Here is a 26,295-nt window from a genome sequence, read left to right on the forward strand (position 1 = left end):
GGCTAAGAAACAAACTAGTTGATCAGTGGAATAGGTTAGGTTCACAGGGCAAGATGGTGAATAAAAATGGCAATCTAGTGTTTGACAAACCCAAAGATCCCAACTTTTGGGATAAGAATTCATTATTTGACAAAAACTGCTGGGAAAATTGGAAATTAGTATGGCAGAAACTAAGCATGGACCCACATTTAACACCAAATACTAAGATAAGATCAAAATGAGTCCATGATTTAGGCATAAAGAATGAGATCATAAATAAATTAGAGGAACATAGGATAGTTTACCTTTCAGACTTGTGGAGGAGGAAGGAATTTGTGACCAAAGGAGAACTAGAGATCATTATTGATCACAAAATAGAAAAATTTGATTATATCAAGTTAAAAAGCTTTTGTACAAACAAAACTAATGCAAACAAGATTAGAAGGGAAATAACAAATTGGGAAAACATTTTTACAGTTAAAGGTTCTGATAAAGGCCTCATCTCCAAAATATACAGAGAACTGACTCTAATTTATAAGAAATCAAGCCATTCTCCAATTGATAAATGGTCAAAGGATATGAACAGACAATTTTCAGATGATGAAATTGAAACTATTTGCATTCATATGAAAGAGTGTTCCAAATCACTATTGATCAGAGAAATGCAAATTAAGACAACTCTGAAATACCACTACACACCTGTCAGATTGGCTAAGATGATAGGAACAAATAATGATGAATGTTGGAGGGGCTGTGGGAAAACTGGGACACTGATGCATTGTTGGTGGAGTTGTGAAAGAATTCAACCATTCTGGAGAGCAATCTGGAATTATGCCCCAAAAGTTATCAAACTGTGTATACCCTTTGATCCAGCAGTGCTACTACTGGGCTTATATCCCAAGGAAATACTAAAGAAGGGAAAGGGACCTGTATGAGCCAAAATGTTTGTGGCAGCCCTTTTTGTAGTGGCTAGAAACTGGAAAATGAGTGGATGGATGCCTATCAATTGGAGAATGGTTGGATAAATTGTTTTATATGAATGTTATGGAATATTATTGTTCTGTAAGAAATGACCAACAAGATGAATGCATAAAGGATTGGAGAGACTTACATCAACTGATACTGAGTGAAATGAGCAGAATTAGGAGATCATTATACACTTCAACAACAATACTGTATGAGAATGTATTCTGATGGAAGTGGATATCTTCAACATAGAGAAGAGCTAATCCAATTCCAATTGATCGATGATGAACAGAATCAGCTACACCCAGAGAAGGAACACTGGGAAATGAGTGTAAAATGTTAGCATTTTTTGTTTTTCTCCCCAGGTTATTTTTACCTTCCGAATCCAATTCTTCATTTGCAACAACAACAAAATTTGGTTCTGCACATATATATTGTACCTAGGATATACTATAAGATATTTAATATGTATGGGAATGCCTGCCATCTAGGAGAGGGGGTGGAGGGAAGGAGGGGAAAAATTCGGAACAGAAGGGAGTACAAGGGATAATGTTGTAAAAAAAAAAAAAAAAAAAAATTACCTATGCATATGTACTGTCAAAAAATGTTATAATTATAAAATTAATTAAAAAAGAAATAGCAAACTTTTAAAAAGGAACTGGCAGGACTTGCTTTTTCTTTTTCCAAATGGAATCCATAAACACAGGATTTTAATTTAGGAATATCTGAAAGTTGATTATAATGGTTTAATTATGCTATTAAAACTTCTGAAACATTATTTAATAACATGTAATAGAACATAATAATTAAGTAAGTCTAGTTCCAATTTTTTTCCAATTGCATGTCATCATTAAATATACTCTTTTCACAAATTAATGTCAAACCTGGGATGTAAAATACCATCCACATATGCTATAAAAATGAGAGAAATGCTAATTAAAACAATTATGAATTATTATTATGCACCTGTCAGATTGGTTAAAATGATATATGCCTTCAATTGGCTAAACAAGTTGTGATATGATTATGATGGAATACTACACCACCATAAAAAAAACATGGAAAAGACTTGGACCTAGGAAGGAAAATGCTATCCACCTCCAGAGAAAAAACTCATAAATAGAATCATGTGTAGTATGGTTTTACATATACGCATATATGTGTATTATGCATAAAATATGTATATGTATATTTGTGTATAATTGTAGCCTTCTATAGGATGAGGGAAGGGTAGAAGGGAGAAAAAAAGAGTGCACAACAGAGAACAAACAAAAACTTAGAAAGAAGCCCAAAAAATCTGGGTAACTTTGAAAACAATATGTAATATTTACTATACAGTTTTTTTAAAAAGTCTGAAATGGAAATTCATGTTCTCTCTCATCTCATTTATGTTCTGCTATGTACATGGAATTTTTTTTTTAAATCCACATCTTGTTTTGCATAAGTTTAAAATAAAATTTTTTTTAAAAACCAACAAAAAACTTTTTGAACACATTGATCTACCAGAACTGATATACCTATTGCAGCAAAAATATAAAATTTGCAGCAGACCAAATGATAAACAAAACAAACAACAACAACAACAAAAACCCCAATGAACTATATTATAAGAATACAAGTCATTCCCCAACTGATAAATGAATAAAGGATATAAGTAGTTTCCTATTGAAGAAATCAAAACTAGTCGTCTGAAAAAATGGTATAAAAATGAGAGAAATCCTAATTAAAACAACTATAAGACATTATCATGCACCTATCAGATTGATTAAAATGATATTTACCCTTTAATTGGAAAATGGTTAAACAAGTTGTGATAAGTTCCACTTAGAACTAGGAAAAAAAAAAAAAGTCCAATAGCAAAAAGCTAACAGCACAGGCAAACTAGGTAGCAGTGTCTAATGGGAACAGAGATGGATCTCAAAAGCCTTTCAATTCCCTCTACAGTTAGAAATCTCTAGCAGGAACCAGGGATGTCATGAGAACAACAGTGAACAGCAGAATGAATGGGTAATGTTTAGACTTTACACTGTAGGAGCCCAAAAATCCTGAAGTTCCTAATACTCTATCCTATCCTGAGGTATCAGAGAACAGTGGTTTTCATCCTGGGGTTCATGACATTCTTTTTCAAAGACGTTTTGATAATTGATAATTTGTTTTTGTTGCAACCTGTGTATTTTATGCTAGGCATTTAAAACAATTATTCTGAGAAAGACTTTCCAAGACTGCCAAAGGGATCTGATAGCATTTACATTTCATTTTAAACTATAGGCATCTTTATAAATAGTACTTTTTTATTCCTAAACCAACCTAGAAGATATTATTGTTATTATCTTCATGTTAGGAAGGTAGATGGAGAGTACAGTTAAACTGCCTGTGGAAATTGGATCTGAACTTGGATCTTGTTAATTCCAGGCCAAGTACTCCATTTATAATATCATTTAGCTGCCTCATGACACAAGAAGTTAAGAACACTTAACAATTGTTGTTCAATGTTTCAGTAATGTCCAACTCCTTACAACCTCATTTGGGGCTTTCTTGGCAACTGAGGCAAATAGAGTTAAGTGACTAGTCCAGGGGCAAACATCTAGAAAGTGTCTGAGACCAGATTTGAATTGAGGAAGATGAGTCTTCCTGACTCTAGGCCTAGTACTCTATCCCTGTGCCACCTAGCTTCTCTAACTCTAAGAAAAGCTTTAAGTTTTAGCAAGCTGAACCTCAGAGAGTCAGAGGTCAAGGATCTTACTGGATCCTCACAATAATCCTGGGGGCTAATATGGACTAATATAGAGATAGGGAAACTGAAATAGGAATTAAGTGGCTTACTGGGGTATTTTAAGTGTTTAGAGGACAGATTTGAATTCATGTCTTCCTAAGATCTAGTAGTACTCTATTCACTGTACCACCTGGTTGCCTCAGACCAAGAAGGGTTGACTATACAAGGCAAAAAACAGAAGAGGGAGCTTGAACTTGGCAAGTTCTAATTCAGAAAATACATCTAGAAAGATGTACAAACCAAAGACTTCAACCCAGAAAAATGAAGATTATTGAAAATGTATAAGGGAGAGAATAACTCATCAACAACAAGATGAAATTCAAGGAAAAACTGGATTTTCCAAAAGGACTATATATGAAAGCTTAGAAGAAATGAAGCAAGAGATTAAAAAATAAAAATAATTCTGCAGGATAGAACTAGAAGAAAAAGAAATAAATTAGAAAAGTAAATGTGTGACTCTTACCCAAGAAATGGACTCTGAATAGCAGAATAAACCAAACAGAAATCAATGACCACATGAAACATTAAGAAATGTTAGGAACCCCTCCCCACCCCTATCAAAAAAAGAATTAAAATAAAAGATATCTGATTATCAACAAAAATGACATGGAAAATAGGTAGAAGAGAAAAAAAAATCAAGAATCATCTGATTACTTCAAAGTCTTGACCTAAAAGGGTTCAAAAAATATTTATTCTTATTCAAATTCTTATTCAAAAAATATAATAATAACTGAAAGGTGCTTATATATCTGTTAGAACTAAAAGGCAAAGTGAAGACAGAGACAATATATCAATGAATTTCTTTGTAAAAGGAATTTTAAAATAAAATCCCTGAAATACTGGTGCTAAAATCCAGAATTCCCATGTCAATATGTCAAAGGAAAAATCCAAGCATCTACCAAAAAACAGGTCAAGGGTTAAGGAACCAAAGTCAAGACCACATAAGATGTGGCTACTTCTACCAAAAGATGAAAGGAGAATTGTGAATACAATTAATACAAAAATTTCATTTGCCAAGGAATTCTACCTCATCATCTCAGCTACACAGAGAAGTTCAATCCTTCATCTTGCCATGATCCACATGACTGTGTTCATGAATTCTGAAATTTTTTGTTTGTTCCTACCATTAACACAAGAATTTTGATTAATATCAACCATATATTTTGAAAGATGATGAACTCAAAGTGCAGAGACTGACATTTCTGTAAATGGCTATGTATGAACATTTTTTTTTTTTTAAAAATGTGTGTGACTGTGTTGAGATTTTTTTCCTTCTTTGTTTTTAATGGAGAAGTGGTTTAGGGTCTAATATAACTAGCATTTACAAAGTATTTTAAAGTTTTAAAAGGACTTCTAAAAATATTCTCACAAAAATTGAGGTAGGTGCTATTATTATCTCATTTTAGAGATGAAGAAACTAAAGTGGAAAAAAGTTAAGTGAATAATTTAGGGTCATACAACTAATAATGCATTTGAACTTGAGTCTTCCCTAGTTTTCTATCCACCACTGAGCAACCAGCTGCTAACATTTTGGTTAGTTATTGATACCAAAAGGAAAAAAAAATCAATTGAAATATTTTTAAAATGCAGAGAATTGAATAGGTTTCAAAGGAAGCAACAGGGTTGTTTTGAAAGTAATGCCAATAATTTGTCATTTACTTTAAAGCTCTTTTTTTGCTGTTAAAATTAAAAAAAAATTTTTAAGTTAAAAATTTAAAAGAGGGAACACAGTATCCCACTTTATTAACCTCATTGCTTAATTGGACTTGGCTTTGAATTAAATCAAAGAAGCTTATTAAAAGTAAATCTAATAGAGTATTGGCCCTGAAATCAGGAGGACCTGAGTTCAAATCTGGCCTCAGACACAATACTGCCTCACTATGTGACCCTGGGCAAGTCACTGAACCCCAATTGCCTCAGCAAAAGGGAAAAAAAAAAAAAAGTAAATCTATGTGCTATGTAAAGTGAAAAAAGCCACTAACCTGAAGAAGCAGACCTGCATCTTCGGAGGTCCCATCATCATCCTTTTCCTCTTCAACATTCCATCCATCTTTTTTTGTTGAATATTTGTCTACCTCTAGTAAAATAAATCCAAATATATTTTACAAAAGGCTTGAAATATTAAGAACATAAGAATCATCATTTGCAGGAGGACTTAATTCAAGCAGAAAATCGATAGCTTTTAATGATTATAATTTCCCAAAGATTAAAATGTTTCCAATTGTTCAGACACTAGGGTTAAAGACAAGTAAGAGATATCATATACATTTCTTTCTCTTTATTCAGATTTTCTACATAAGCAGATAAAAATATACTATCACAAATTCCCTCTTCTAAAAATATTTCTATACTGCACGTAGGTCAAGGAAGAAAGAAAACAAACATTTGTTAAATGCTACATTATAGGTACTATATTTAAGCACTGAGGATACAAATAAGCTAAAAGATAATCTCTACACCCCCTCCTCCTCTCCCAGCCCAAGTTTACATTTTAATAGCAAAAAATAACTTACAAAATGGAGGCAAAAAGTGTGGGAGAAAGGAGCAAGGTGTCAGGTGAGGGGCAAGATTTTGATGTTTAAAGGAAACTAGAAGCAAAGCCAGAAGGAGAATAAAGGCAAGCCAATGTTGATTCTTCTGTAAAATGCAGCCTACAAAATTATCACTCACTAATGAAAAACTTGTAAACCTATTTGTAGAAAAGTACCTGTGATGGATGGAAAGGGGGGTGTGGGAGGGCAGAGAGAGAGAAACTATTCTACATCTGGAGGCCCCAGACACTGAGGTAAATACCAGGATGAGAGAGTAGTAGAGAAAGCATAGTTCTGAATTCCAGATGAAGTCAGTTTTTTCTCCCTCTCCCATATTTATTTTGCTAATTACATTTGAATCCTTAAAGTCATAGAGATTATAGCCAAGTGTAAACCACCCAGTAAAAATTTTAGAAGTTCAGAGATGAAGCAATGATCAATAAAACCAAAGAGAAAAGCTGGAAAACTCAAGTGAAGGACTGCAGAAAAAGATGGTTATCTCATTCCCCTATTCCTGTCAGATCTTCTCTTCTTCCTATCTTCTTTATTTCTATTGAGGATACTTTATCTTCCCAGTCAAGCAAGCTTGCAACCTAGTCATCCCCAACTTACTTTCAGTTCCTCCCCTATTATCCAATCTGTTAGTATGTCTTACTTCTACATTTATAACTTCTTTCCTGTATGCCTTCTCACTCACACAAGTAACACCCTAATTTAGGTCCAAACTAGTTTAAAAACAAAACAAAACAAAATCTCATATTACATTTCAAACTTTTTAAAAATTCAGTTTTCTTTTATTTTCAGATCTGAATTCTTCCCATCTTTCCTTCCTGGATAAAACCTTGCATGTCAAGGAAATAAATTCCAAGATTAGCCATATCCAAAAATTCTCCCATGTTTCAATATGCGTTCTAAATTCATTTAACTCTAAGTTCATTATCTCTGGAGGCGGACAACATGTTTCTTGAGTTTTCTGAAGCTGTGTTGTTTTTTTTTCCATTGACCAAAGTTCTCAAGTCTTTCAAAACCATTTATCTTTTTCTGATTCTGCTTAACTTTGACAATTCAAACAAGTATTCCCAGGTTTTTCTGATTATCCCAATACTCCATTACATTTATATGCCATGCATGAATGGATTCTTTTCCTCACCACCGCCCCTGAGTTTCCTTTTCTTTTGTCACTAGGAAAAAAGCTGCTCTAAATATTTTTGTACATCAATTTAGGGTATAGACTCACAGCAGTATTACTGGGTCAAAAGGTGTGCACAGCCTAACTATGGTAGGTGCCTGCTGATTGGGCTCCTGATCTCAAATGTCTCCTTATTTTCATTTATCTTTCACTTAACTGACAAAATGATCTTCCTAAGGCACAGATCTGACCATGTCCTATCTCAAAAACCTCCAATAGTTCTTATTATTTCTAGGATCAATTCTAAAGTCCTTTACAATCTATCCCTTTCTACCTTTTCAGTCTCTTCCACATACTCTATAATCTAGTGGTGCTGGCTTTCTTGCTGCTCTTCAGCTCATGAAGCCCTATGAAATTACCTCCCATTTTACTACATATGCCTTGTGTGCAGTATTGCTTACATGTTGTCCCCCCATTAGAGAGTACAAGTACAAGCCTTTTGAAAACAGGGATTATACTACCAATTTTATGTGTGAATAAAGTAAAACATATTTCTATGTTAGCCATGGTGCAAAAAATAAAAAAATAAAAAACAAACAAACAAACAAAAAAACGGGGGGGGGGAGATAATGTTTCAATCTTCACTCTATGTCAAGTTTTCTCTCTGGAGGTAGACCAACATTTTTCATCTTAAGTCTTTCGGAATTGTTTTAGATCACTATATTGGTCAAAACAGAAAATCACAGTTGATCATCACACAATGTTACTGTTACTGTGTACAATGTTCTTTGGGTTCTGCTCACCTCACTGCATCAGTTCATAAAAGTCTTCCTAGACTGAACTGGTTTCTGAATCCATCCTGCTTGTCATAAAATTAATATTCCATCACAATCATATACAACTTATTCAACCATTCCTCAATTGATGGGCATCTCCTCAATTTCCAATTTTTGTCTCTACAAAAAGAGCTGTCATAAATATTTTTGTACATATCCTTTTTTCCTTTATTTCTTTGGGTTGCAAGCTTAGAAGAGATATTGCTGAATATGTAGTTTTCTAGCTCTTTGGGCAGAATTCCAAATTTTTCTCCAGAATGGTTGGATTAATTCATAACTCCACCATTAGTGTTCTATTTTTTCCAAATTTCCAATATTTTTCCTTTTCCTTTTCTGTCATGCCAGTTTTAATTTGCATTCCTCTAATTAACACTGATTTAGAGAATTTTTTATAAAACTACAGATAACTTTCATTTCTTCTTCTGAAAACTGCATGTTCATATCCTTGGCTATTTTTCAATTAGGAAGGTTAAGCAGAAATTTGGAAACACAAACACAAGAGACAGTGAAACCTAACCCTCTTAAGCAAGCTGAGTGGGTTAAATGATTAACAACAGCTTACTTAGATTTTAACAGAGACAGAACAGACTGGTCTCCCTTTAGAATCCCACTTCACATGAGATTCACAATGAGTAAAAAGAAAAATACAATGTTTATATGTGATTTCATTGGTTTTAAGAGAGGAAAATGATAGGAATAAATTAAAACAAAAATGAGGAAGAGTGGAAATAATTTTCCAATCTCATAATTGGGTCCAAGATAAAAGTATACAAAAATGTGGAAAAAGGAGTGGACATTCATTTCATGAACCTTTTTATTTAAAGATAAAGATAGTTGAAAAATCACACATATGCTCATGCACGCATAGTGTAGATAGAAATATATGAAATTCAAGAGGAAAAGAGATAGAGATGAGGAAGAGAGAATGAGAACCAGTGACTGAGGAATGCCACAAAAGTATGGGCAGAGAAATGGGATAAGACTATAATTACAGCCTGCTAATGTTGATCCTCTTTTCTTTGTTTTTTTTTGGGGGGGGGTGGGGGTGGGGAGGGCAAAGGGTAGAAGGAAGAAAAGGTCAAAGAAGAGAAAAATTATTAAGAGCGTATGATGGAAGAATATGATTGTGAATGTGCATGGATCAACTCACCCAAAAAATGGGAGAGTATCATAATGTTAGAAAAAGGAATCTAATAATATACATAAACATTTGAAACAAAAATTCACGTAGGTAACATGACTATGTAAAAAGAAAAACAAAACAACACTGTTATTACAGTTTGACCTAGAGATACCACTATTATACATACAACTCCTAAGAGATAAAATAAAAGAATCCATATATAGCAGTACTTTTTATGGTAGCAAAGAACATTGACATATAATACATTATTATGCTGTAAGGAACGGATTCAGAAAAACCTGGGAAAACCTGCATGAAGTTAAGGCAGAGAAAAATGAGCAGTACCAAAAAAATAAATAAATTAATAAAATTGAACAGTTATTACGATAATAACAATAATAACCAAAAGATTTTAAATTTCTGATAAATGCAATGACAAATCATGACTTCAGTAAACTGATTATTAAGCACACTTCCTACCTCTGGTGGTAGTCTACATCTGTGGAGTATGGGACAAACTAGTAATAATACTACACAAACTACAAAATTACAAACAAAAACAAAACAAACAAACAAAAAAAAGAACATTGTAATTATAAAGAGAAAAGGAAGATCTGAAGGGAATACAGACAAGAAGAAAGTTTTTGAATTCCTGCATTAATTTAATATACAATTTAGAAAAACTGTATAATAGCCCATAGTTTCATATACAATATTTTTTGCACAGTAAAATGTTATCTACTAATGTTTGTCAAGTTCACAAAAATAAATTTTAAAAAAGAAAAAAACAGAGGGGAAAACTCAGAAAACTCATTACTTTTGTAGATTTAAGGAGAAAAATAATCCTAGTTAATGATTATTTATTAGCATTTTTTCCCAATCATGCAACTTAGGGAGTCTGGAGTATCAGCAGAAGGAAAAAACAAGGATACACTGGATTCTAATTCTAAGTTAAAAAATTCAAATTGATGCCAAAAATGTTTAGAGTAGCAAGGCTTTCAAAATCCAAATAGCTTGCATGATGTATTTTTTGGTAATTATGACAACTTTTATGTAGCAAACTTAACACCCCTCTCCCCAACTCCAAAATATTTTTCATAGCCTTCAGTATTTTACAGCTTAGTGAGATAGAAGATACAAAGTCTCATATATATTAAGATAATCAAAGTAACACCTTGTGTGGCAGAGCAAAACATTGTAACTCAAGTGAACATCATCAATTGGGAGAATATGTTTAAGGTTGTAGTATGAATGTAATATCACTGGATTACCAGGAATATGTATGAGAAATTCAGAAAATTTGAAAGACTTCAATAAACTGATAGGAAGGTACAAGAATTATTAGAATAATTTTCAAAACATGAAAGAAAACAATGTAAAAAAAGAAAATAATTCTAATTAATGGTCAATTGTTGATCTTGATTTCAAAAATTTCTTTTTTTCTTTTTGGCACGGTAATTGGTGTTAAGTGATTTGCCTAAGGATACACAGCTACTAAGTGTTAACTGTTTGAGGCCTGATTTGACTAGGGATGTTGCTCTATTCACTGTGCTAACTAGGTGCCCCTAGGAAAGAAATTTCTGAAACAAACTTGCTCCATCAAAAATGACTGTTATCTATGAGTGTAAGGGTTAAAAAGCCTCTAGAAGCAAGAAATGCAGTTCAAGGCATGTGGGAGGACCTAAGGGATGAGAGGTTCTGAGGCGCAGGCGAGTCCTATGTGGAGGTGGGGCACAGTCCCATGAGGTGGTGTCTGATTCCAGGTACCACGCCCTCCCTCCTTAGTGCTCTCAAAGCCTAGCACGCCTCCCTCCTTCTTCTCAGGCCAATCCCATTATGCCAGGTTCCTAGAGGACTTCCCCCTTCCTCCATATCATCAATGGGGTATAAATATGTGCTATATCAGAATAAAGTTCTCTTTTGCTTCACCCCTACCTAATGGTGGTCTGTCTCTATGGGATCCGGGTTGGTGCCTTTAGATGGGTAAGTGTGGCCTAGCCGTGCTGTCACAGACGGGCATTAAGAGTAGCTCTAAGGGGAGCTACAAGGTTAGAGTAGTCCATAGGGGTGTAACAATGAGATGTGTACTAGTAGGTGAATGAAACAGACCCAAACAACTTAATGTTAATGAAATCTACCCAAACAACTACATATCATAGTCATATAAACAGACAGGCTTTTTCATAAACTTATTTTTCTGAATGTTCACGTATCTTAAATGAGATACCAATTAATATTTGGGAATTAAATCAATTAATTAACTTTAATATCATTTACAAAAAGGAACACTTGGAAGATCTCTATGGGAATTCTTTGTGGAATAACTTGAAGAGCATCCACCTACCTGTTTTATGACTAAGGTTTACAATTAATGATGAGATTTATAATTAGAAGACTATTGGATAAAGTTATCTTTATGGTTACATCTACCATTCTTTATATATCATAAGAACTAATTAATGTTTTCCAGGATTGTGCTGTGATTACAAATATGTCATTTGATTCTCACAACAAATGTGAAAGGTAGGTGCTATTATTATATCATTTTACATATAAAGAAACTGAGGCAAACAGTTTAAGTTACTTGCCCAGAGTCACACAGCTAGCATGTATCTGAGGTTAGCTTTGAACTAAGGTCTTGACTTCAGGCTGGTATTTTAACCAATATACCATGTTGCTACTCCATAAAAGATTAATTTTCAAAATTATTTCAAAAGCTTTGTGATAATCAAAAATTAATTTTAAAAAGGGATCTTGTATTTTCCATTGGTCTGGTTTAGTCGATCTAGCTCCTCAATTTCATGATATATATAAAATTCCAAATCGTCCATGTAGCATGTAAGTGTAATCAATCATGAAGTGTAAAGGATCGAAATGGAGTTGTTCCTATCATAAGGGAGTGAAACAGATTAAGTTTTCAAAATCCTGGGAAGCATTTTCCCTTTTGTCTATTATTTTTTCCCCAGTTTCATCTCTATTCTCTGAGGATGACTTAGCCTAGTCAGATCTACGTGGTCACAAAAATGCAACAAGTTTTTTGCAGACTCATTTTGTAAATGATTTTGTAAATTATTTCCCTCTGTAACATTTAATAAAAAGGATTACATTCTAAAATGCTGTTGTCTTTGATTATATTACTAAGATTTAAGTATTTATTAGCTTATGAGGTAGTTGAACTCTTTTGATCTCTTCATGCATGTATCATACATATGTACATATATGATGTATCTTGTTGTTTCTTCATATCAAATTCCCATCTGTCATGATAATCAGTCAATATCTTTTTTTTATTGACTTCTCATGGGGATAGAAGAGAAGGTGAAGAAGGGAAGAAATGACTTGTGTTAATAGGTCAGGTCGGAAGTGTTTTGATTGAATGCTATTTTATATCTTTTATCTTTATTCTTTCTTCTAATATGGTATTAATTTTGACCTGTACACTAGCAAGTCAATGGTATTACTGCAGATAGCTAATACAATTATGAATTCATCTGTAAATAGTTTTTTGTCTGTCAAGATATTGTTAATTTAATTCAAGTTTAGAAGAGCTTAATATTCAGTATAAAAAGAACAATATAAAGTATATAATCAATTTAAATTTATCAATTTCACCACATCAAGTACCTTCCAAGTTTCATGAAGCTTCATGTCTGGCTTCTTTTATTTCCTAGTTTCAAACAATATCTTCTAATAGGTTTTTTACCATTCTCCCATATTCTTACCTTTGCAATGAAGTAAACAAATATCAAATGTATATGTTGACTTGATTTGGAGAATTAAATTTTAACTTCATAATAGTCTTTTTTTGGCTGACATTCATCATGCATATATAGAAAATCAATCATGTGTTAACAAAATGCTTCTTTTGTTGCCTTGGGACCTTTGATAAAATTAACTTTGCCAACTCCTTTGTTTCACCAAGGAAAACTTTTCATTTATCTGCAATTTCCTGTGTCTTTTGGTTTAATTTATATCAAGAATGTAAATAAAAATAATAACATTTACATAGTTATTTCACATTGGCAAAATGCTTCCCCATACATTAATTCATTTGAGTCTCAAAAGAAATCCGTGAGGTACGGATTCCAAGAACTATTGTCTAAATTTTACAGAGGAATACTAAATATCAAAGGCAGGACTGAAGAAGCCCAGATCTTCTGGCTCCAAGGTCATTATCCTATTTAATGATATAATTAAGTTACTTTAACCACTCATGGGACAAGAATTTTATTTTTATACTACCAATAGTTAAAGTAATATTTATACATAGTTTATTTTTCATGTTTTTAGTTTATATAATCTCATATCCTAGTACTGTAATCCCTATTGTGACATTATGGTGCTATTTGGAAAAGAAGGAACTTATAAGAAATTTTTACAAACCATTAAGATTAAATTATTTCTCAAGAATTACCTTAGATCACTTCCTAGCTGTGTGACTCTGGGTAAGTCATTTAACCCCAATTGCCTCAGCAAAAAAAAAAAAAAAAAAAAAAAAAAAAAAAAAAAATTAAGAATCTAAGACTTACTTACAAGCAGATCCTACTATTAAAAAAAATTCTTAAAAGTCACTTAGCTCTTTACCTAAGTTGTTCCTATAAATAAGAATAACTTAAAAGTGTTGATATGAAAAAATAAAGATCTATTAGTAACACTGAGGGATGCCCATAGAACATTAAAAAAGAAATGTTGGAATTATGTTATGCCAGGTAATAACATAATTATGCATATTATAGCCTAGATAGAAATAGTATAGCATTGTCCTTGGTATCAATGTTTTACATTGAAAATGTGTTAAGGACCTTTCAAGTCTTAGAATTCACTATGTCTCCAGTAATGGCAGTTTAGGCTGATACTTACTGAATTTCCACCTTGACGGTCTAGAATCAAGAAGATCTGGGTTTGAAATCATGCCTGACATTAGTTATGGGGAAGTCATACAATCTGTGATTCGGTTTTCTCATCTGTAAAATGGGGATAATAATAGCACTTCCCTCACAGTATTTTGAAGATTATGTGATTTAAACTTTAAAGTTCTAAAGTCAGTTTTTACAATGCAAATAAAATTCAAGACATTCTTTACCTGGTTTCTTTTTAATGACTACTTTTTTAGATGTCAACTCATTATCTGATTCTTCTTCCTCAGACAACTCACTGTCACCATTAGTTTTCTGTTCCTCCATTAAATCTTCAGGGGCAAAGGGGGACTGATCCACAATGACTTCAAAGATTCCTCTAGCTATCGTTTGTACCAAGGTATGGCTGGAGATAGAAGCAAAGGAAAAGAATGAGATTAAAATTAACGAGATCTATTATGCAAAAGTGCATAAAGGAATGAGAATGATTAAATTTCTGATTTTCATTTGCTTTATGTTTAAGATGATTTAGTTTTATCTTGGTCTTCAACTAACAGCTATTCTTCACACCTGTATAGCTCTTTAAAGTTTATAATCATCTCCTTTATAATAACCTTGTGAAGAAGGAGTGCAAATATTATTCTCATTTTGCAGATGAGTAAATAGATACTCAGGTTAAAAAATGGAGCCAGTCACAAGATTATTAAGTGTTTATAGCTTGGACTTTAAGAACAAGTCCAAGTGCTCTTATTACTTCATGACACACAACTTTTTAATAAACAAAATAGGAAGATTTAGGATGTGGCATGACTGGCTATATGATGATCTTCCCCCCTTTCACCACCATCAAGGTTAGGAGAATTTGAAAAAGTTATATACATAGCAGTAAACTTAAGTTTTACTGCTTAGCTACTTACTCCTTAGTTTTAGCTGCAATCTTGCAGAATGGATCAATAAACTTGAGATTCTGATCTGCCACAAGCTGCAATGAAAAATATGGGGGAAAAAAAGAACAAAGAAAATAGCTTTTGAATCATTTTCAAAGATATAGCAGGAAGTTTTTTTGTTTGGTTGGTTTTTTCGAGGCTGGGGTTAAGTGACTTGCCCAGGGTCACACAGCAAGGAATTGTTAAGTATCTGAGACCAGATTAGAACGGGTCCTCCTGAATTCAAGGTTGGTGCTCTATCCACTGCGCCACCTAGCTGCCCCAGGCATGAAGTTTTTTGGGAAAGACTTTAAGCGAAGCATTGAAGTATTTCAATATTGTTTGACTTAGAATTTTTAATTAAGTTATTTCTGCAACCATAAAAAAGGGAAAAGGACCCACATGTGTAAAAATGTTTGTGGTAGTCGCCCCTTTTCTCTCTCCTTTTTTTATTATCGCTTTTTATTTACAAGACATGCATGAGTAAATTTTCAGCACTAACCCATGCAAAACCTTCTGTTCCAACTTTTCCCCTCCTTCCCTTCACCCCCTCTCTCCTAGATGGCAGGTAGACCAATACATGTTAAATGTTAAAGTATATGTTAAATGCAATATATGTATACATATTAATACAGTTTCTTGCTACACAAGAAAAATTGGATCAAGAAAGAAAGGAAAAAACCTGAGAAGGAAAACAAAAATACAAGCAAACAACAGGAAGAGTGCAAATTCTATGTTGTAGTCTCTCTGTTGTGGTTCTCTTCGTTATTGAACAATTGGAACTGATTTGATTCATCTCATTGTTGAAGAGAGCCACGTCCATCAGAATTGATCATTACACAGTCTTGTTGTTGAAGTGTCTAATGATCTCCTGGTTCTGCTCATTTCACTTAGCATCAATTAATGTAAGTCTCTCCAGGCCTTTCTGAAATTATCTTGCTGGTCATTTCTTATAGAACAATAATATTCCATAACATTTATAACCACAATTTATTCAGCCATTCTCCAATTGATGGGCATCCAATTTCCAGTTTCTAGTTACTACAAAAAGGGCTGCTGCAAACATTTTTGCACATACAAATCCCTTTCCCTTCTTTAAGATCTCTTTGGGATAAAACCCCAAGAGTAACACTGCTGGATCAAAGGGTATGAACAGTTTGATAACTTTTTGAGCATAGTTCCAAATTGCTCTCCAGAATGGCTGGATGTATTCACAATTCCATCAATAATGTATCAGTGTCCCAGTTTCCCCACATCCCCTCCAACAATCATCATGGTCTTTTTCTGTCATCCTAGCCAATCTAAAAGGTGTGTAATGGTAACTCAGAGTTGTCTTAATTTGCATTTCTCTGATCAATAGTGATTTGGAGCATCTTTTCATATGGCTAGAAATAGTTTCCATTTCTTCATCTGAAAATTATTCATATCCTTTGACCATTTATTAATTGAAGAATGGCTATTGATAAATTAGGTCAATTCTCTATATATTTTGGAAACGAGGCCTTTTTCAGAACCTTTTGACTGTAAAAATGTTTTCCCAGTTTATTGCTTCCCTTCTAATCTTGTCTGGAAGCCTTTTTTTATAGTGGCAAGGAAGTGGAAACTGAGTGGATGTCCCTTAATTGGAGAATGGCTGAATAAATTATGGCATATGAATTTTATGGAATATTATTATATAACAAATAATCAGCAGGATGATTTCAGAAAGGTCTGGAGAGATTTACATGAACTGATGCTAAGTGAAGTGAGTAGAATCAAGAGAACATTGTACACAACAATTACTCTGATGGACACAGCTCTTTTCCAATAATGTGATTCAGGCCAATTCCAACAGATTTGTGAGGAAGACAGCCATCTGCACCCAGAGAGAACTAAGTGTGGATCTTAACATCGTGTTTTTCTTCTTTTTGATTTGATTTTTCTTGTGTAGCATGATAAATGAAGAAATATGTATAGAAGAGTTGTACATGTTTAGCATATATTGGATTGCCTGCTGTCTAGGGGAGGAGGGTGAGAATTTGGAATACAAGGTTTTACAAGGATGAATGTTGAAAACTATCTTCATGTGTATTTTAAAAATAAAAGATTATTTTAAAATAAAGTTATTTCTGCACTAACAGAACTAATATTCGTGCATATATTCTCAGATATATTTTCATTCAATTACCAAGGCTTCAATATTCAAAGCCAGGAGCTAGAGAAATTCTATATATAAAGACCTTGAAACTCAGCAAGTTTCTGAGTGCAGCTATTACCATGTTATATCATGAGTGGAGATAAGAAACTTGGTGAATTGTACACTAGGAAAAAATTCATTTCTTAAAGGATGGTCTCATATAAATATAAACATAAAATAATCTAACCTTAAAAATACATCAGGTAAGTTCAATTATTTGGGCAGCTAACAGCTGTTTACCCAGTAGTACAAATCAAAAATAGGATACTGGTCTTACCTCTTTCGCTCCTACTTTTGCTAGTTCATCTAGGTAGATGTCAATGAAATGAAATTTCACTCCATTAGGAGAATTACTCTCAGGGTGCAGAATTTCCTTCATCAAGACATCCAGAAAAAGCTTGATCCGGCTAAAGAAAAAAAACAAACAACAACAACATAATTTTTCAAATATTATGTGTATTATAGTTAGTGTTGTCAAATAGCTCAAAGTGTTAATATTTTCTTTTAGTAACAACTATAATAAGTTACTTAAATCAATTAGCAAATATTTGTTAAATATTTATATGTACTTTACACTGTGTTAAATATGTTAATGAACACAAATATATACAAAGTATTTAAACATAAAATAGTTTGGGAGGGAGGACACTAGTAACTAGATAGATTAAGAAAAGTTTCAGGCAGAAAGTGGTAATTTAAGATGCATTTGTAGGAAAAAGTGGAATTTTGGAATGAGTGTATTCTAGTAATGTAGGACAGACCTAGTAAAAAAATGGGAGACAAGAAATTGATTGGCAGGAACAAGGCATAGAGAGATTAGTTTGGTTGGATCACAGGGTACAAGAATGGGAGTAATGGTCAATAAGGCTGACTGGAGCCAAGCAGGATAAGGCTTTACCCAGCTGTTAATTTTCTTTTCGTATTTTTCTTTCCTAGCTCTTTTCCCATTCTTTCCTCTATAGCTATCATTTAGCTTTTTAAATAATTTTTTTTTCATTCTTTTTAACTCTTCTAGGAATGCTCGCTGGACTTGTATTCAAGCTGTATTTTTTTTTGGAAGGCTTTGATATATTTTTATACACTCCTTTACCAGTTTCTTTCTTCCTAAGCTACCCTGAGCTGGAAAAATTACTGACTTCTTCATTTCCTTGACCAGAATTCAATCTTGCACATTCTCTAGATCTTTGTTGAGTAAGTGTGAGGCCTATATGCTTTCCCCTCTCTGGCATCTTGGGCCTTACCTATTGTACTGGGTTTTTGATTTTTTTTTCAGGAGGAAGCAATCAGTGTTAAGTGACTTGCCCAGGGTTACACAGCTAGTAAGAAGAGGTCTGAAGCTGAATTTGATCTCAAGTTCTCCTGACTCCAAGGCCAGTGCTGGGCCAGTACTCTATCTATTGAACAACCTAGCTGATCCTAGAATTACATTTTAATGGCTAAATGGCATACTTTATATTTTATCCTAGAAGCAACAAGTTGCCACTGGAGCTGGTCAAATTTACACAAATCACTCTGGAAACAGCATATAGGATGAATTGGAGAATTAAGATAACTTGAGGCAGAGAGATAATTGCAGTAGTCCAAGTAAGAGGTAATAAGGATCTGAACTATGGCAAAAGCTGTGTGAGTAAGGAGGTCAAATGCCAAAGACGATGTGGAATTAGAAGTGGTAAAATTTGGCAACTGACTGGATATATGGGGCTGGTAAGGAAGTGGGAGGTGAGGAAGGAGTCAAGGATAATGACAAAGTTACAAAGCTGAGAGACTGGAATGAAAGAGCAGTGTTTGGAATAGAAATAGGGAAAGTCCAAATAGTTGAGAGTTTAGGGAGAAGGATAAACCATTCAGTTTTGGACAAGTTGAAGTATGCTATGTGTAAAGATCAGAGGAGAGACTGAGCATGACAACCATATATAGATTCTGAGTTTTACAGAACTTTTTTTTTTTTTAAATCAAAGCACAGAAAGGCCTGGTGACTTACCTTAGCTTTGGAGACATACTGCTCATACCTTAGATGCTAACTCAGGCCTCCTAAATCTTATACTTATTTCCATGATGCCAAACTACCTTTTTTCTAAACAGAGAAATCTTAACAGTGCATAGGGTCTTCCTGGTACCACAAAGTTCACATCATTGGAGATCTTCAAGAAAAGGCTGGACTGACTACTAGTTTGAAACGTGGGAAGCATCTTTTCTTTGGAGATAGGTTGCATTAAGTGGCTACTGACATTTCTTCCAGCTTAATATCTAATATATAAAATTTTCTCTACCAGCCCTTATTGTTCCTGGTCCATATATATATGTGTGTGTGTGTGTGTGTGTGTGTGTGTGTGTGTGTGTGTGTGTGTGTGTGTGTGTGTGTAATTTTGAGACAATTACGGTTAAGTGACTTGCCCACAGCTTTTGTTTGAGCCTGGATTTGACTCTAGGGCTGGTGTTCTACATCCCCTGTGCTACCTAGCTGCCCCCACTTGACTTTTACTGATGTCTTATCCTCTAATTGGATTTCAAGTTCTATATGGACAAGACATTTCTCTTATACTATGAAATGCCTTTACTTTAACATTCATATAGTTGATTGAAGCTTTAAATAAATCCATGCTCTTGAAGTATGCTATCAACAGAGGCATTTAACAACTGTTTATGAATTGATTACCCTGTGCAAAATATTGTACTGTGGCTAAATCTTGTAGATTACTAACCTTTCATCCCAACCATTTCTCTTCAATACTTCAAAGGACTGCCTCAGGACCAAACGAATTAGCTAAAGATAAAAAAAAGTTTGTTACATAATAAAGTAGACATTTCCAAGTAGTTCAGTATAAGTGTACTGACACAATTGTATAGTCCAGATGCTGAATGTTTATATCATAATAAATCCTAAGTAATATGGTACTCAAAGTAGTATTTCTCAAATGTACCTTTTAAATTAGCACAGAAGCCAAATCTCAATTTTTCAACTATGCAAACAAATAAAAGGCTAAAGACGAATCTTTCTAGTTTTATAACTTTAATTTTTATGTTAGTTCATTTTACATTTTGTTTTTGTACTTGGAATATCTTTATTGGCTAATTAAAGTTTCTGAGTATTTCCCCCAACAAGAGATTTTGAATTTGTACATTGTAACTAACTTGTGCCTTATAATGTTATGCAACAAAATTGAAGAAGATAAAACAAAACCAAAAATCTACCTAAGTTCTTACCATATAATATTTGTTTAGACGTTGCTGATCTATTCCTTTCCATTCCCGATTCATGGTTTTCCAAAAGGTCTGGATGAATAGGTGTTCTAGAGTGAAGAAAAGTAAATGAACACCTAATTCCCAAGATAACACATTATGATATCTTACAAACAACATTGGAATATGTAGGAACACATTCAGATTAAAGTACCATTTAGACCAATGCTTATAAGTGATTTTTGGAGGGCAATCTGAAATAAAAAAAATGCTAAATAGGGGCCAATATTTTTTATAAAAGAGAAAATATGATTTTATAATAGAAAACATATGAAAGTTTATATTCCAATAACTAGAAACACATTTTTTCTTATCTATAACTAAGCTAATATTTGTAAAGTGCTTAACATTGGTATGTTGTAAACAATTAACATATGCTTGCCTAATGCCCTTTAAATTAAGATTTTTTTTTTCCTGATCCATATCCATAGACCTTTTTAACTTGTGCCTATACCCACAATTAATTAAAAATAATTTATTTTTATGAATATCCTCAAAGCCTCTGGAAGATCTACTAGTACATTTTCATTCCATATGTGTTAATTGGGGAGGCAAAAGCATAATACATTTTATTAATCAACAAGCTCTTACTTAGCACAAAGCATATGACAGGAAGTGTGCTAAGCATTTATCTTCTAAAAATTCAATTGGTACTTAAGACACTGCATTTTTCTACTTAAAAGTGAAGTTATTGTCTGTGCATGTAGCTCTCCGTAGAAATTTGCCTTTGTTACTAGTCAAATATAGTTCAAGATTAGAAAGCAACTTTGGGTTACAAAGCCATCTTTAGAATCATTAGATTTGACTTGTTAAAATAGAGCACACTAATTTTGTTCTCTTTCTTTTTTATGTCAGGATAAAGTACAAAGTTTCAATGTTTCAGTAATATCCTTAGAGTGCTCATCACTTTAAAAATTCAGTTCTATTATTATGAACCATCTTCCAAAATGCATTATTGCTTATTGGTTTTCAATAGTTTTAAACAGTTCTCTGAACCTAAGAAAGACCTATTTGGCCATTCAAAGAAGTTATATCAAATATGTGAATACAGCTATATAAAAGTTCCTGTTAAAGTATTTTAAGATTTTTAGTCAATAAATAGTTATCTTTTAAAACAGCAACTCAATTTAAATATTTGCAATGTTTGCATGTAATTAATCAGAAGCCTGTGTCCTCATAATGTTAAAACATTAAAGATTGATCTGTAGATTACACTATATACTTGCCCTAAGACCTAAAGGCAAATATCAAAACTTTAAAGGAAAGTAGAGAAAGAAAAAGAAGATGACCAATTATGTCACCCAAAATTAAATAAGACTTACGAGCCTCCAAGTTGTTAATAACATGGATGAGTTGGGAAATGGTATCAGCTAATTCCTCCTGTAAAGATGAGGTTGAGAAAGATGCTGGTGTTAATATGTGGTAATAATGCATAGTGACAACATAATGACTTGTGCCCTCCTCTTATATCTGCTAAGAAAATCTGAGCCTCCCGTTTTCAGCATCATTTCTACTAGAAAATATGTGTAATGAGTGCTTCATATCATATATGAAATGCCTCATTTCCACTGATTCATTATGTCAGAAAATCTGTCTGAGACATTGTTTAAGCGGCATGCAGAAAAATATTCCCTATTTGTCACTTTAGTTGATCTAATCTATGCGTAAATCAGCAGTCAGTTTCTTTCTTCAAACACAGGTATTAAATTATATAGTGATTTTTTAAAAAGTCAAATAATTAAAAAACAATGAAGCTTACAGTGAGATGAAATTATGGTATAGTTATACATAGGAAATTTCCCCTTCTATACTAACTCAATCTTTGATTTTAGGCAAATCAAGATAACATAGAATGATAAATTGATACTCCTCAGTTCTTTGGTCACAATTTACATTTATCATTCTATGTTTTTCTCCTGATAGTTGGAATAATCTTAAATTGATACTCCTCAGTTCTTTGGTCACAATTTACATTTAAGATTATTCCAACTATCAGGAGAAAAACAGCATAGTGCATGTTATTTGTTGTATCATAAATTACCCATAGGGTTTAAAGAATATAATCAAGAGACAACTGTGGAAAAAAAATCTTTAAAAAAAAAAAATCTGCTCAGTTAAAATTTGCTCAAAGCAAACCTTACTAATTTTAATGAGATATCTATGACTTTTTTGTGATCACAAATCTGGTTCTGAATATATGTTCAAATTTTCTTACTTCCACTAAAACTAATGTTTTACTAATCTTCAATGCAAGTAAAAAACAATTTATACAAATATCCTAACTGTAGGAAATTCATATCAGCAAAAATCAGTACAACAACACAAATTCTTTTGTGTTCTGGAGCAAAGAGTCTTAAAACTATGGGTTGCAACTCCATGTGGAGATCATGAAAAATTGGCAACAGTAAAAAAGTTTCTGAAGTGACAACCAATAATTAATTAAAAATCAAACAATAAATCTGAAGTGTTTTTGGCTTGTCTGTGTTGTATCACATGACTTCAATACAGCTTTGATTTTTAACACACAACATGCACACTCTGCACTATGCATGCACAAACACTGCCAGAAACAACTTAGCTCAGATTTGAGATGGAGTCATATAAAAATATCTTGGGTGAAAAAGGTCATGAGTGAGAAAAAGTTTAAGAAGCCTTATTTAAGAAAGCAACTCTGCTATTACATATTAAAACTCACAGAAGTTTATCTATCTATCGAATTACTTTTAAAATAGCAGAATAGTGCCATTTTTAGTGAATAGTGTCATTTTTAAAGTGAACAATGTAAAATATCTTTCCATTGGAAAAACAAACTTGTAAAACAATTCACTGTAGTATCTGTTGAATTATAATTGAAGATATATCTAAAATTTATGGACACCTTTCATTTTACAGTTAATACTTATGGCACATAATTCTATTGCTTTTTCTGAGGCAGTGTGGAATATGGAGAGAATAATAGAATTTCCCTGAAGATACTTGCCTACCTCATCCTGGGAAATCAGTTATCCTCTCTGATCCTCATTTTTGTCATATATGTGTATATATATCTATATATAAATATATAGATAATATAGACATATATATAATGAGAAGGCTGCATTCGATGCTTTCTAATATCTTCCAACTATGATATTAAATTTTCTTGAATAGTAATAATTGTCTATATTAATATAATGACTTTATGGTGTTTACCACAATCTTGAAGTAGATGGCATTTATCCTAATGTAAAATTAGCCAAATTGGAATCTTTTCCCAATTTTTCTATCTCCCTTACAGAGTTAATTGTTTTAAAAAGATTTTTTTGTAAGGGGCAGCTAGATGGTACAGTGGATAGAGCACCAGCCCTGAATTCAGGAGGATCTGAGTTCAAATCTGGTCTCAGTCACTTAACACTTCTTAGCTGTGTGACCCTAGGCAAGTAATTTAACCCCAATTGCCTCAGGAAAAGGGAAAAAAAGGTGTTTTTTAAAAAAATTCACTCAAAGAAAATGGTCTTACCTGCAGGAGAGATTCATCTTGCATCCACATGCAATAAAAAAGTCCTTTCCATATTTTTAGTAATTCTTCTTGACTGAAACCACCTACAGTATTAAAAAAAACCCAAAAGTCTTAATGGAAAATATACACATTACTTTTCTAAAAATAGGCAGTAACAACCAAAGGAACAAAAGTAAAATATACATAGAACATATCTGTAGATATGAATTTTATTTTCATTGTTTGGGGAACATGGGAAAACAATCAAGATTTATTTTGCTTGGCTATAGAAAAGAGTTCTAAGACCAATGGATAACATCTTTTGGTTCAATGTAAGTTTCTCTAAATAATCAAAGTTATTGAAAAATGGAATGGGACTGCTTTATCAGTGCAATGAATCTGTCATATGACAGGCTTACTAAAGATAATGAAAACAGAATTTATCCACTGGATGGGTAGTTGGATAAAATAACCTCTAAGGCTTTTTCCTAATACAAGGTTTCTCTGATTTCATATTTAATCATTCCCCATCAAATCTCTTTTTCATTCAAAAACATTAACTTTCCTCTTCTCACTAACAATACAAATGTTCCATATTAAATCATTAGATGTTAAGTAGCTATTTTCTCTATTCCTGTAGTTAAAATCTAATTGAAAACAATAAGGGGAAAATAAAACAAACTACTATAAAAATAAAAAATACTAAATAGTCTTGAATATTTACAAAGGTGGCTACTAAATAACCAAAGAACAAATGCAATCTTGTACTAGAAACTCTGATATATTCTGTATATGATAATGTATCAAAATTTCATTAAAAGACAAGATAAACCTTTTGGGGGTAGCAAAACCCAGAGCTTAAAAAAAAAAAAAAAAAAAGTACACATTAGAGATTAAAGCAGTTATACTAACATTCTAAAGAATAAAAAATACTCACCAACATATAGGACTATACTCAATTTTCTACACTCAAGCTTGTTTACTTTCAGTGATTCATTCCTTGTATGATTTGCAACAATTTTACCACATTTACAGGACAGGAGCATTCACACTCTTTGGGAGTAAACTCATTTGTGTTTTATTTTGCTTTTTTAAAATAAGAGGATACTTATAAAATGAAAGGGTGCTAAACTAAATAAAAAAGGGTGAAAGGGTGATTAAAAAATGAAAAAGATGCCATACTAAGAATTTATTCTTTCCTCAAGCAATAGGACCTTTTATTAACAGCGTGATTTATTTATTTCCAAAATTCAATTGTCACTAGCATAGTACCTCACATAGAATAAATATTAGTTTAGTGAATCAAAAAAAAGAATTAGACCAATTCTAGAGGTTTCATATTCACACTCCATTCTCCAAAGTAAGACAATCCACACAGTGTTCCAAATCAATTTCCTCCTAATGCAGTATCAAATTGGAAGACTCAGGAATAAAAACTGAGACAAGAGTCACAGTGTTCCACAAAGCAGGAAACTAATTTACATTTTCTATAACATTTTAACAAGATTTAATGTTTTCTTCATAACAACTCTATGAGGCAAGTATTTAAAATATTTCTAATTTCATTTTACACATGAGGAAACTGATGCTCAGAGAGGTTAGAAATGCCTTCATTTGGAGTTTGATAGAAATTAAAGGCTTTAAAAGATGACCTCTGATTCCCATATAGAGGAAATATAGTGGCAAAGCTAGAGCTTATTATAGGAAATGACAAATAGAATCTCTAAGAAAAGCTATCTGACCAACTATTCTCATTCTCCCCTCTCTCTCTCTCTGGCTCTTTTACACACACACACACACACACACACACACACACACACACACACACACACACACACACACACACACACAGCTCTTCTGGCACTTTATCAGTTCCAAAAGCAAATGAGAACAAAACTATTCTCATCTATAAAGCAGTGATGTTTTAGATAACTTACTTTTAAGGTTCCTTTCAACTATAAATAATTTAATGTCTTTATTTCATAGGCAAACATGTTGAAAATTTCTCTGGATATATCAGAGGTGAGACTATGGGCTGTATTTTTTATCATTTGATTAAAAAAATGAAAAAAGTTCCTGCCACATTCCTGTTTATCCTATTCACAAATTCAAAGAATACTCATTCTAGATATGATCCAAAAATTGTATGGGTGGGTCAGGAATCAACAGAATGTGCTCATCTTTTTAAAAAACAAACAAAAAAAACCCCCACCAAAATTACCATCACACAGAGCTAAGATGCAATTTAGTATTTTTGGTCCACTACATTTTATAGTAAGAAA

At 32.8% G+C, this 26,295-nt stretch overlaps 1 protein-coding gene across 2 annotated transcripts in view; it reads right to left on the bottom strand.

The window, feature by feature from the left end:
* RRP1B (ribosomal RNA processing 1B) overlaps positions 1–26,295 on the bottom strand; it is a 64,871-nt gene that overhangs the window by 18,438 nt on the left and 20,138 nt on the right. For both annotated transcript variants that reach the window (XM_074300534.1, XM_074300535.1), the window contains 8 exons: positions 24,035–24,117; positions 21,858–21,915; positions 20,500–20,585; positions 19,998–20,059; positions 17,573–17,702; positions 15,111–15,175; positions 14,421–14,599; positions 5,701–5,795 (listed from right to left, as the gene is read on the bottom strand). In XM_074300534.1, the coding sequence (XP_074156635.1) occupies positions 5,701–5,795; positions 14,421–14,599; positions 15,111–15,175; positions 17,573–17,702; positions 19,998–20,059; positions 20,500–20,585; positions 21,858–21,915; positions 24,035–24,117 (758 nt within the window). The remainder of the gene's footprint in view (positions 1–5,700; positions 5,796–14,420; positions 14,600–15,110; positions 15,176–17,572; positions 17,703–19,997; positions 20,060–20,499; positions 20,586–21,857; positions 21,916–24,034; positions 24,118–26,295) is intronic.

This window comes from Sminthopsis crassicaudata, chromosome 3, assembly GCF_048593235.1.
Source record: "Sminthopsis crassicaudata isolate SCR6 chromosome 3, ASM4859323v1, whole genome shotgun sequence".
Lineage (NCBI taxonomy): Eukaryota > Metazoa > Chordata > Mammalia > Dasyuromorphia > Dasyuridae > Sminthopsis > Sminthopsis crassicaudata.